This window comes from Asparagus officinalis, unplaced genomic scaffold, assembly GCF_001876935.1.
Source record: "Asparagus officinalis unplaced genomic scaffold, Aspof.V1 AsparagusV1_Un1322, whole genome shotgun sequence".
NCBI lineage: Eukaryota > Viridiplantae > Streptophyta > Magnoliopsida > Asparagales > Asparagaceae > Asparagus > Asparagus officinalis.
In genome coordinates this window covers 1-13,421 of record NW_017973581.1, presented here as the reverse complement: position 1 = coordinate 13,421, position 13,421 = coordinate 1, and the positions used below count along the sequence as shown (strand labels likewise).

The following is a 13,421-nucleotide window of genomic DNA, read 5'->3' as shown; positions in this document are numbered from 1 at the left end:
CGCGTAACCCTAGGTCAACGCCAGTCAACGCGTTGCGACAAAAGTCAACGTTCGAGGATGAAAATCCACACCAATCGACGTTCGACGATTCAAAACCCTAAGGGTCAACGCCGGTCAACGCGTAACCCTAGGTCAACGCCAGTCAACGCGTTGCGACAAAAGTCAACGTTCGAGGATGAAAATCCACACCAATCGACGTTCGACGATTCAAAACCCTAAGGGTCAACGCCGGTCAACGCGTAACCCTAGGTCAACGCCAGTCAACGCGTTGCGACAAAAGTCAACGTTCGAGGATGAAAATCCACACCAATCGACGTTCGACGATTCAAAACCCTAAGGGTCAACGCCGGTCAACGCGTAACCCTAGGTCAACGCCAGTCAACGCGTTGCGACAAAAGTCAACGTTCGAGGATGAAAATCCACACCAATCGACGTTCGACGATTCAAAACCCTAAGGGTCAACGCCGGTCAACGCGTAACCCTAGGTCAACGCCAGTCAACGCGTTGCGACAAAAGTCAACGTTCGAGGATGAAAATCCACACCAATCGACGTTCGACGATTCAAAACCCTAAGGGTCAACGCCGGTCAACGCGTAACCCTAGGTCAACGCCAGTCAACGCGTTGCGACAAAAGTCAACGTTCGAGGATGAAAATCCACACCAATCGACGTTCGACGATTCAAAACCCTAAGGGTCAACGCCGGTCAACGCGTAACCCTAGGTCAACGCCAGTCAACGCGTTGCGACAAAAGTCAACGTTCGAGGATGAAAATCCACACCAATCGACGTTCGACGATTCAAAACCCTAAGGGTCAACGCCGGTCAACGCGTAACCCTAGGTCAACGCCAGTCAACGCGTTGCGACAAAAGTCAACGTTCGAGGATGAAAATCCACACCAATCGACGTTCGACGATTCAAAACCCTAAGGGTCAACGCCGGTCAACGCGTAACCCTAGGTCAACGCCAGTCAACGCGTTGCGACAAAAGTCAACGTTCGAGGATGAAAATCCACACCAATCGACGTTCGACGATTCAAAACCCTAAGGGTCAACGCCGGTCAACGCGTAACCCTAGGTCAACGCCAGTCAACGCGTTGCGACAAAAGTCAACGTTCGAGGATGAAAATCCACACCAATCGACGTTCGACGATTCAAAACCCTAAGGGTCAACGCCGGTCAACGCGTAACCCTAGGTCAACGCCAGTCAACGCGTTGCGACAAAAGTCAACGTTCGAGGATGAAAATCCACACCAATCGACGTTCGACGATTCAAAACCCTAAGGGTCAACGCCGGTCAACGCGTAACCCTAGGTCAACGCCAGTCAACGCGTTGCGACAAAAGTCAACGTTCGAGGATGAAAATCCACACCAATCGACGTTCGACGATTCAAAACCCTAAGGGTCAACGCCGGTCAACGCGTAACCCTAGGTCAACGCCAGTCAACGCGTTGCGACAAAAGTCAACGTTCGAGGATGAAAATCCACACCAATCGACGTTCGACGATTCAAAACCCTAAGGGTCAACGCCGGTCAACGCGTAACCCTAGGTCAACGCCAGTCAACGCGTTGCGACAAAAGTCAACGTTCGAGGATGAAAATCCACACCAATCGACGTTCGACGATTCAAAACCCTAAGGGTCAACGCCGGTCAACGCGTAACCCTAGGTCAACGCCAGTCAACGCGTTGCGACAAAAGTCAACGTTCGAGGATGAAAATCCACACCAATCGACGTTCGACGATTCAAAACCCTAAGGGTCAACGCCGGTCAACGCGTAACCCTAGGTCAACGCCAGTCAACGCGTTGCGACAAAAGTCAACGTTCGAGGATGAAAATCCACACCAATCGACGTTCGACGATTCAAAACCCTAAGGGTCAACGCCGGTCAACGCGTAACCCTAGGTCAACGCCAGTCAACGCGTTGCGACAAAAGTCAACGTTCGAGGATGAAAATCCACACCAATCGACGTTCGACGATTCAAAACCCTAAGGGTCAACGCCGGTCAACGCGTAACCCTAGGTCAACGCCAGTCAACGCGTTGCGACAAAAGTCAACGTTCGAGGATGAAAATCCACACCAATCGACGTTCGACGATTCAAAACCCTAAGGGTCAACGCCGGTCAACGCGTAACCCTAGGTCAACGCCAGTCAACGCGTTGCGACAAAAGTCAACGTTCGAGGATGAAAATCCACACCAATCGACGTTCGACGATTCAAAACCCTAAGGGTCAACGCCGGTCAACGCGTAACCCTAGGTCAACGCCAGTCAACGCGTTGCGACAAAAGTCAACGTTCGAGGATGAAAATCCACACCAATCGACGTTCGACGATTCAAAACCCTAAGGGTCAACGCCGGTCAACGCGTAACCCTAGGTCAACGCCAGTCAACGCGTTGCGACAAAAGTCAACGTTCGAGGATGAAAATCCACACCAATCGACGTTCGACGATTCAAAACCCTAAGGGTCAACGCCGGTCAACGCGTAACCCTAGGTCAACGCCAGTCAACGCGTTGCGACAAAAGTCAACGTTCGAGGATGAAAATCCACACCAATCGACGTTCGACGATTCAAAACCCTAAGGGTCAACGCCGGTCAACGCGTAACCCTAGGTCAACGCCAGTCAACGCGTTGCGACAAAAGTCAACGTTCGAGGATGAAAATCCACACCAATCGACGTTCGACGATTCAAAACCCTAAGGGTCAACGCCGGTCAACGCGTAACCCTAGGTCAACGCCAGTCAACGCGTTGCGACAAAAGTCAACGTTCGAGGATGAAAATCCACACCAATCGACGTTCGACGATTCAAAACCCTAAGGGTCAACGCCGGTCAACGCGTAACCCTAGGTCAACGCCAGTCAACGCGTTGCGACAAAAGTCAACGTTCGAGGATGAAAATCCACACCAATCGACGTTCGACGATTCAAAACCCTAAGGGTCAACGCCGGTCAACGCGTAACCCTAGGTCAACGCCAGTCAACGCGTTGCGACAAAAGTCAACGTTCGAGGATGAAAATCCACACCAATCGACGTTCGACGATTCAAAACCCTAAGGGTCAACGCCGGTCAACGCGTAACCCTAGGTCAACGCCAGTCAACGCGTTGCGACAAAAGTCAACGTTCGAGGATGAAAATCCACACCAATCGACGTTCGACGATTCAAAACCCTAAGGGTCAACGCCGGTCAACGCGTAACCCTAGGTCAACGCCAGTCAACGCGTTGCGACAAAAGTCAACGTTCGAGGATGAAAATCCACACCAATCGACGTTCGACGATTCAAAACCCTAAGGGTCAACGCCGGTCAACGCGTAACCCTAGGTCAACGCCAGTCAACGCGTTGCGACAAAAGTCAACGTTCGAGGATGAAAATCCACACCAATCGACGTTCGACGATTCAAAACCCTAAGGGTCAACGCCGGTCAACGCGTAACCCTAGGTCAACGCCAGTCAACGCGTTGCGACAAAAGTCAACGTTCGAGGATGAAAATCCACACCAATCGACGTTCGACGATTCAAAACCCTAAGGGTCAACGCCGGTCAACGCGTAACCCTAGGTCAACGCCAGTCAACGCGTTGCGACAAAAGTCAACGTTCGAGGATGAAAATCCACACCAATCGACGTTCGACGATTCAAAACCCTAAGGGTCAACGCCGGTCAACGCGTAACCCTAGGTCAACGCCAGTCAACGCGTTGCGACAAAAGTCAACGTTCGAGGATGAAAATCCACACCAATCGACGTTCGACGATTCAAAACCCTAAGGGTCAACGCCGGTCAACGCGTAACCCTAGGTCAACGCCAGTCAACGCGTTGCGACAAAAGTCAACGTTCGAGGATGAAAATCCACACCAATCGACGTTCGACGATTCAAAACCCTAAGGGTCAACGCCGGTCAACGCGTAACCCTAGGTCAACGCCAGTCAACGCGTTGCGACAAAAGTCAACGTTCGAGGATGAAAATCCACACCAATCGACGTTCGACGATTCAAAACCCTAAGGGTCAACGCCGGTCAACGCGTAACCCTAGGTCAACGCCAGTCAACGCGTTGCGACAAAAGTCAACGTTCGAGGATGAAAATCCACACCAATCGACGTTCGACGATTCAAAACCCTAAGGGTCAACGCCGGTCAACGCGTAACCCTAGGTCAACGCCAGTCAACGCGTTGCGACAAAAGTCAACGTTCGAGGATGAAAATCCACACCAATCGACGTTCGACGATTCAAAACCCTAAGGGTCAACGCCGGTCAACGCGTAACCCTAGGTCAACGCCAGTCAACGCGTTGCGACAAAAGTCAACGTTCGAGGATGAAAATCCACACCAATCGACGTTCGACGATTCAAAACCCTAAGGGTCAACGCCGGTCAACGCGTAACCCTAGGTCAACGCCAGTCAACGCGTTGCGACAAAAGTCAACGTTCGAGGATGAAAATCCACACCAATCGACGTTCGACGATTCAAAACCCTAAGGGTCAACGCCGGTCAACGCGTAACCCTAGGTCAACGCCAGTCAACGCGTTGCGACAAAAGTCAACGTTCGAGGATGAAAATCCACACCAATCGACGTTCGACGATTCAAAACCCTAAGGGTCAACGCCGGTCAACGCGTAACCCTAGGTCAACGCCAGTCAACGCGTTGCGACAAAAGTCAACGTTCGAGGATGAAAATCCACACCAATCGACGTTCGACGATTCAAAACCCTAAGGGTCAACGCCGGTCAACGCGTAACCCTAGGTCAACGCCAGTCAACGCGTTGCGACAAAAGTCAACGTTCGAGGATGAAAATCCACACCAATCGACGTTCGACGATTCAAAACCCTAAGGGTCAACGCCGGTCAACGCGTAACCCTAGGTCAACGCCAGTCAACGCGTTGCGACAAAAGTCAACGTTCGAGGATGAAAATCCACACCAATCGACGTTCGACGATTCAAAACCCTAAGGGTCAACGCCGGTCAACGCGTAACCCTAGGTCAACGCCAGTCAACGCGTTGCGACAAAAGTCAACGTTCGAGGATGAAAATCCACACCAATCGACGTTCGACGATTCAAAACCCTAAGGGTCAACGCCGGTCAACGCGTAACCCTAGGTCAACGCCAGTCAACGCGTTGCGACAAAAGTCAACGTTCGAGGATGAAAATCCACACCAATCGACGTTCGACGATTCAAAACCCTAAGGGTCAACGCCGGTCAACGCGTAACCCTAGGTCAACGCCAGTCAACGCGTTGCGACAAAAGTCAACGTTCGAGGATGAAAATCCACACCAATCGACGTTCGACGATTCAAAACCCTAAGGGTCAACGCCGGTCAACGCGTAACCCTAGGTCAACGCCAGTCAACGCGTTGCGACAAAAGTCAACGTTCGAGGATGAAAATCCACACCAATCGACGTTCGACGATTCAAAACCCTAAGGGTCAACGCCGGTCAACGCGTAACCCTAGGTCAACGCCAGTCAACGCGTTGCGACAAAAGTCAACGTTCGAGGATGAAAATCCACACCAATCGACGTTCGACGATTCAAAACCCTAAGGGTCAACGCCGGTCAACGCGTAACCCTAGGTCAACGCCAGTCAACGCGTTGCGACAAAAGTCAACGTTCGAGGATGAAAATCCACACCAATCGACGTTCGACGATTCAAAACCCTAAGGGTCAACGCCGGTCAACGCGTAACCCTAGGTCAACGCCAGTCAACGCGTTGCGACAAAAGTCAACGTTCGAGGATGAAAATCCACACCAATCGACGTTCGACGATTCAAAACCCTAAGGGTCAACGCCGGTCAACGCGTAACCCTAGGTCAACGCCAGTCAACGCGTTGCGACAAAAGTCAACGTTCGAGGATGAAAATCCACACCAATCGACGTTCGACGATTCAAAACCCTAAGGGTCAACGCCGGTCAACGCGTAACCCTAGGTCAACGCCAGTCAACGCGTTGCGACAAAAGTCAACGTTCGAGGATGAAAATCCACACCAATCGACGTTCGACGATTCAAAACCCTAAGGGTCAACGCCGGTCAACGCGTAACCCTAGGTCAACGCCAGTCAACGCGTTGCGACAAAAGTCAACGTTCGAGGATGAAAATCCACACCAATCGACGTTCGACGATTCAAAACCCTAAGGGTCAACGCCGGTCAACGCGTAACCCTAGGTCAACGCCAGTCAACGCGTTGCGACAAAAGTCAACGTTCGAGGATGAAAATCCACACCAATCGACGTTCGACGATTCAAAACCCTAAGGGTCAACGCCGGTCAACGCGTAACCCTAGGTCAACGCCAGTCAACGCGTTGCGACAAAAGTCAACGTTCGAGGATGAAAATCCACACCAATCGACGTTCGACGATTCAAAACCCTAAGGGTCAACGCCGGTCAACGCGTAACCCTAGGTCAACGCCAGTCAACGCGTTGCGACAAAAGTCAACGTTCGAGGATGAAAATCCACACCAATCGACGTTCGACGATTCAAAACCCTAAGGGTCAACGCCGGTCAACGCGTAACCCTAGGTCAACGCCAGTCAACGCGTTGCGACAAAAGTCAACGTTCGAGGATGAAAATCCACACCAATCGACGTTCGACGATTCAAAACCCTAAGGGTCAACGCCGGTCAACGCGTAACCCTAGGTCAACGCCAGTCAACGCGTTGCGACAAAAGTCAACGTTCGAGGATGAAAATCCACACCAATCGACGTTCGACGATTCAAAACCCTAAGGGTCAACGCCGGTCAACGCGTAACCCTAGGTCAACGCCAGTCAACGCGTTGCGACAAAAGTCAACGTTCGAGGATGAAAATCCACACCAATCGACGTTCGACGATTCAAAACCCTAAGGGTCAACGCCGGTCAACGCGTAACCCTAGGTCAACGCCAGTCAACGCGTTGCGACAAAAGTCAACGTTCGAGGATGAAAATCCACACCAATCGACGTTCGACGATTCAAAACCCTAAGGGTCAACGCCGGTCAACGCGTAACCCTAGGTCAACGCCAGTCAACGCGTTGCGACAAAAGTCAACGTTCGAGGATGAAAATCCACACCAATCGACGTTCGACGATTCAAAACCCTAAGGGTCAACGCCGGTCAACGCGTAACCCTAGGTCAACGCCAGTCAACGCGTTGCGACAAAAGTCAACGTTCGAGGATGAAAATCCACACCAATCGACGTTCGACGATTCAAAACCCTAAGGGTCAACGCCGGTCAACGCGTAACCCTAGGTCAACGCCAGTCAACGCGTTGCGACAAAAGTCAACGTTCGAGGATGAAAATCCACACCAATCGACGTTCGACGATTCAAAACCCTAAGGGTCAACGCCGGTCAACGCGTAACCCTAGGTCAACGCCAGTCAACGCGTTGCGACAAAAGTCAACGTTCGAGGATGAAAATCCACACCAATCGACGTTCGACGATTCAAAACCCTAAGGGTCAACGCCGGTCAACGCGTAACCCTAGGTCAACGCCAGTCAACGCGTTGCGACAAAAGTCAACGTTCGAGGATGAAAATCCACACCAATCGACGTTCGACGATTCAAAACCCTAAGGGTCAACGCCGGTCAACGCGTAACCCTAGGTCAACGCCAGTCAACGCGTTGCGACAAAAGTCAACGTTCGAGGATGAAAATCCACACCAATCGACGTTCGACGATTCAAAACCCTAAGGGTCAACGCCGGTCAACGCGTAACCCTAGGTCAACGCCAGTCAACGCGTTGCGACAAAAGTCAACGTTCGAGGATGAAAATCCACACCAATCGACGTTCGACGATTCAAAACCCTAAGGGTCAACGCCGGTCAACGCGTAACCCTAGGTCAACGCCAGTCAACGCGTTGCGACAAAAGTCAACGTTCGAGGATGAAAATCCACACCAATCGACGTTCGACGATTCAAAACCCTAAGGGTCAACGCCGGTCAACGCGTAACCCTAGGTCAACGCCAGTCAACGCGTTGCGACAAAAGTCAACGTTCGAGGATGAAAATCCACACCAATCGACGTTCGACGATTCAAAACCCTAAGGGTCAACGCCGGTCAACGCGTAACCCTAGGTCAACGCCAGTCAACGCGTTGCGACATCCGGGACAGCAGCAGAAGAGGGTACGTCAGCCCCTACAGGCGGAGTGCTCACACCGCTCGGCAGAGACGGGGAGGCACCACTGCTATGAGGACTTTCAACCCCGGGGACTGTAGCAGTATCAGGCTGAACGCCTGGTCCTACAGTGACATTCCTATGTTAACCCAAATGGAAATTTGGACAAATAAGGAGAATCGGGATAAGAAGGTCGTATGAATACCTGCAATCCCCATGTCCTCAGATGCAGCCGGAATGCCAAGAGTCATAAGAGTATCGGCCCAAGCTGCTGGTCCTATGATGACACTCTCTTATTAGTCAAAATGAAAATTTAGACGAATAAGAAGAATTGGGATCTGCATACCTGTAGATCCATTATCCGCGGGCATTTGAGGGATGTCAGGAGTCATATGAGAATCAGTCCTAGCGGCTGGTCCTATGATTGCACTCATTAGTCAAAAGACAGATAAACATAGGAAAGTACAATATCCCTGAATCGTATACATACCTGCAAGCCCGTCGCTCTGAGGCAAACTGGATATGCCAGGGATAGATACCGGGCTAACTCCAATGGTAGACGCTGCGATAATCAATCATTCATTAGTCATATGAAATATCGGGCAAGAGGGAGAAAATCAGATATATACCGGTAGATGAATCGTTCCCGAAGAATGGTCTCTCGGTCCCTCTGGAAGTCTGCTCAGCCAGCATGTCAGCTAATAAGCCGGCATCCGGCTTCGAGAAGCTTGGCCCCTCCATCGCAACATCTGCAGGGTAACCCAAATGTTGAAGGATGAGGAAAGCTCAAACGAGAAATCTTCCTTCACCTTACATAAGGAAAATGACATTGGATGCGGATATACCTGAATAAGGGATTGTGGGCTCGACATTACTTATCTGCTCAAGATCGATGTTAAGGTCGATGCCCAAAGACCCATCGTGAAAAGCGTCGCACATTTGTTGCACAAAGCAATCCATGTTGTCAACGCCAGGGGACGCCGAACCCGGTGGGAGTTCGCCCTCCTCGAAGAAACCTGAAGCACAAAACATGGTCACAAATCCCCAAAAGGTAAACAACCTTGAAGCAAGAGCAATTGAATGTTACCTCCCCCTCCATCAGCGGTGCTCCCTAAGTCCACTCCATAGGGACGCTGACCGTCATGGGGCTTATGGGCGGTCTTCTTCCTCTTCGGAGCACCCACCCTCCGAGGGCCAACGGGTTGAACATGCGCAGGCCTATCACACGTTTCAACGTGTGTAGGAGCTGAGGGCTCATGATCACCGGCTGTCCTACCTAAAATGACAATAGCCATTTCAATGAAAAAGAGCTGTCATTTATGGAAAAGGAAAATTAAAAGAGACAGGACAAACCGGTATCGAGATCCCCTCTGCCGGTATCTGCATCCACACACTCTTCCTCGGAGGTCTCATCATCATCATCCGTAGGGAGGAGCTCTTCTTCGTCTGTGAGAAGAGATTTGGCATGCCCTTTTTTCCGCTTCCGAGCAAGCTCAGCCTTGCGAATCGCCACCATAGCAGCCCGGACTGCATACTCGGACTGCAACTCTGAGAGGCTCTTCACGCTGATGGACTCATAGGCAGAAAGCAACCACTTGCAGCTGAGGAAAGTGATCAGTGGCTTACGCCTATACGAAGGAAGAGCAAAGCGAGCTCCAGTACATCCCACCATCGTCCATAGCCACGCTCGTACGCCATCAATCAATCCTCCCTCAACCTGAAGGCTACGGCTCGGATTCCCAACATACAGTTGGTCGTAACCGAACTGGCGAGCAAAGCGGCAAGGGAGATAAGGCTCTATGTAGCACTGGTTCTTCACCCGGAGGACAAGATATCCAACACGGATGTTCACTAGCCACCGGAAACAACCAGCATCGAGAATAGTCCGATCGCTTCTGGGTTTCTCCTCATCAACCAGCGCGTCGCCATAGCGACCTGAAAAATGAGGGAAACACTTAAAGAATTCCCAACTCTTGCGGACTCGAAGCTCTTGCTGCACATCACTAAACTTGTTCCCGAGCCATCTGCTCTTCTCCAACAGCTGTATGAAGGGGACGGGGATGTCAACAACACTGGGCGCTGACATCAAGTCAGGACGGTGAAGAACGAACCACGCCATCAGATATGCATAAGGGAGCTCAACCTTCGGACAAACAAGCTCAGCTGATGGTGCAGAGCCCATATGTGTGAAACTACTGACCAGACCCCTGAGCCCGCAATGGATGCTAGCAACCATTGCTGGGAGCAGGGAAAGCTCTCTCCCGTAGGCTAGCTGAACTGCAGGGAAGAGCACCTCGATGGGTAGAGCGTCTGAAGACTGATGCGGGACGACACACTTCTTCAACCAAAGGGCGAGATAGCCTGCTAATAGAGTCCGGGGCCCAATGGACTTCTGGGCACGGCGGAGAAAAGAGCGAAACTTGGTCCCCGCGGGAAAAGTTCCCTCAGCACTGGCAATAGTGTAAGATTGAGCCTCAGTCTTCTCCAGCAACTCATTAACCGCAGAAGGGGGCAATATATCTAGCTCATGAACAGACTCGTCGGAGTTACCCTCCAAGTTCTGAAACAAATAGCAGGCAAACTGCTTCAAACTGACCTGCCTCTTCCTCTTCGCTTGAGGAGAAGTCTGAACCAAGGAGGTGTGATAATGACAGGTAAGATCCCAGAGAGTGTCATACATGTCGGGAGTATCTTTCTTCATACACTCCAGCTGCTGGTTCGAGGGGAAATACTCCTGATACGGACAATCTCCCATCGGAAGACCCGAAACATAATGCATCTCATGCAAGGCTAGCCCTAGCTCACCACCACTGGTCAGAAAAGTGTTGCTGTCAGGCATGTAGGTCTCCAGCAAAGCCAAGAAATGGCGACAGCTGACTGGGATTCCGTACATAGTAGCTCGTATGGGCACGTACAACCCACTGCTCTTCAGATCCCTCTCCCAGCGCGCCAAGACGAAATCAGTCATGCGAGCCCACCACCCTTTGGCTAGTGAGGAAGCCCAGCCATAGCATCTGTATTCTGGTGGAGGTAACCGTCTCCCCAAAAGAGCTAGACGATTACTCACAGTAGAGGCAGCTGCTGACACCTCGCCTGGGGGTGCAGTGTCAAGACCCATAATCCCGGGTCGAAGACCACGAACGTCAGGATACCCGTTAGAGCCGGGGGTCTTGTGGTGAGTGACATATCCGCACTGAACCCGCTCAGCATCTTCAGTAAGAGGCCAAGACATCTGCCTGTCCACGGCCTGCCCCTTCAAGTGACTGAAGGAATATTGGCGTGGAATCGAAGGGATGTACAAACAAGCTCCACCATCAAAAGTCAGCCAGTGCTCCTCTCCAAGAGTCAGTATAGCGGGGTCCTCGACATGTTCCCCGAACAAGAAGCTCGGCTTTTGTAAAGCCTGAGTGGGAGAGCAGCTGCTGACACCTCGCCTGGGGGTGCAGTGTCAAGACCCATAATCCCAGGTCGAAGACCACGAACGTCAGGATATCCGTTAGAGCCGGGGGTCTTGTGGTGAGTGACATATCCGCACTGAACCCGCTCAGCATCTTCAGTAAGAGGCCAAGACATCTGCCTGTCCACGGCCTGCCCCTTCAAGTGACTGAAGGAATATTGGCGTGGAATCGAAGGGATGTACAAACAAGCTCCACCATCAAAAGTCAGCCAGTGCTCCTCTCCAAGAGTCAGTATAGCGGGGTCCTCGACATGATCCCCGAACAAGAAGCTCGGCTTCTGTAAAGCCTGAGTGGAAGTAGAATCAGCGGTAAAGGTGGCGTCTGTGATAAGCTGGCGCAAGCAATGGCGCCCTCCTTCCCGTACTAAGCGACAAGAGTCATCTGAGCGACCTCTATCGAACCGAGGAAGTGGGCTAACAACCTGCCTAAGGGAGGCTGAAGAGAAAACTTCCCGACTACAGCCGGTGTTGGCGTGAGAGGGAAGGCTACCCGCGGGAAATTCCACTGCAATAAAGCGTAAGGGTGGAGTCAGAAAATTCATAAGAAGAATGATAAGCTCATCCACGGAATAATTGGAGTGACGATTTTGAGTGTCCTACACCGGAAGAACGGTATGCGTCATCACGTGAATAACGTGGTAACATACACCGGCCTATAAGGTGTAGGACGACACAAAATCGCCCCAATATACCGGAAGACTTGAATTGGCTAAGCAAAACAAGTCTGAAACCTTACCCTCCGCGAGAGAGGTATCGGTTCTTCCTTCATGACCCGCAAAAGAGGTCAATCAGGGATGCAAAAAATAATAATCTGCATAAATCCTCACCCCCGAAAAAGGAGGCCGCAGGGGAAGATGTTGAGGGAACCTCTTCCTCACTATGCTGAGAATGGGAACGACTCCTACGGGGTCGAGATCGACGCGGAGACATTGCCGATCTGCAACGAAAAGCAACAAGTCAGGTACAATCTAAAACATGCATACACGAAATTTAAAAGGGAAATCTAAAATATGCATACACGAAATTTAAAAGGGAAATTGAGAACTTTAATTAAAATCCTATACATAAATAGGATTTCATAATTGAAGTCTAGTTAAACCTACAAATTTCATGCATGCGAAATGATGATTGTCATCTTTCACGGTGAATTTTGGTGAAATACCCAAAATACCCTTCGTGTTCAAGGCCAAAGTTTAGGTCAAGGACACGCGTGACCCGGGTCATGATCGTCACATTCGATCATATAACACCCCGGTACCCCACAATTTTGGTTAAAGTTTGCAAATGAGCCCTTTTGCAGAATTTAGCCAATTTTGCATAAAAGCCCCTCTACAAAATCTTGGTTTGGTCTCCACATGCCTTTATTAAAATTTTGATCATGAGTTCGCGATCAAAACTCATTGGATGTCAGCCCTAAATTCGCTGCCCTTTTGCAAATAAGCCCCCTAAAACATTTATGGGCTGTTTTGCAAATTAACCCCTCAAATAACCCTTTGATCCTCTTGCATAAAGCACCCCTCACAATGTTTCACCAAAGGGACACGAATTCAATCCCAAAATTTCAGTTCCAATTTTGCATAAAAAACCCCACGAATTTCAGCCCCTATTTTGCAAATAAGCCCCTCAAAAAATTCGGCCATATTGCCCCTTTTGCACAAAACCCCCCAAAATATAATGCATACACAACCCAAGCCTACTACAAGCCTAAAGATGCAATCTTTACAAGAAAATAAGAAGATTGGAAAGAAGAACTTACCAAATCAAAGGAGATTTTCTTTGAGCTTGAATATGGAGGAGGGAACCCTATTTGGGGAATGCAAGCTTTCGACCAATGGGCATCCGCTAAAATCCAAGCTTGCTTAAGGATTGATGGGTTCTTCAATGGA

At 50.6% G+C, this 13,421-nt stretch overlaps 1 protein-coding gene and 1 long non-coding RNA gene across 2 annotated transcripts; both read right to left on the bottom strand.

Annotated features, from left to right (window-relative positions):
* Positions 1–8,318: 8,318 nt before the first annotated feature.
* Positions 8,319–8,746, bottom strand: LOC109828406. Its single transcript, XR_002243675.1, has 4 exons — positions 8,708–8,746; positions 8,569–8,640; positions 8,425–8,496; positions 8,319–8,355 (listed from the first exon to the last, which is right to left on the bottom strand). It is a non-coding gene; the product is annotated as an uncharacterized LOC109828406 (long non-coding RNA).
* A 2,677-nt stretch (positions 8,747–11,423) lies between these two features.
* On the bottom strand, positions 11,424–12,465 carry LOC109828407. Its single transcript, XM_020395411.1, has 2 exons — positions 12,363–12,465; positions 11,424–12,040 (listed from the first exon to the last, which is right to left on the bottom strand). The coding sequence occupies exons 1-2, from the start codon at positions 12,463–12,465 to the stop codon at positions 11,424–11,426; spliced, it is 720 nt and encodes a 239-aa protein (XP_020251000.1).
* Between the last annotated feature and the right edge of the window lie 956 nt (positions 12,466–13,421).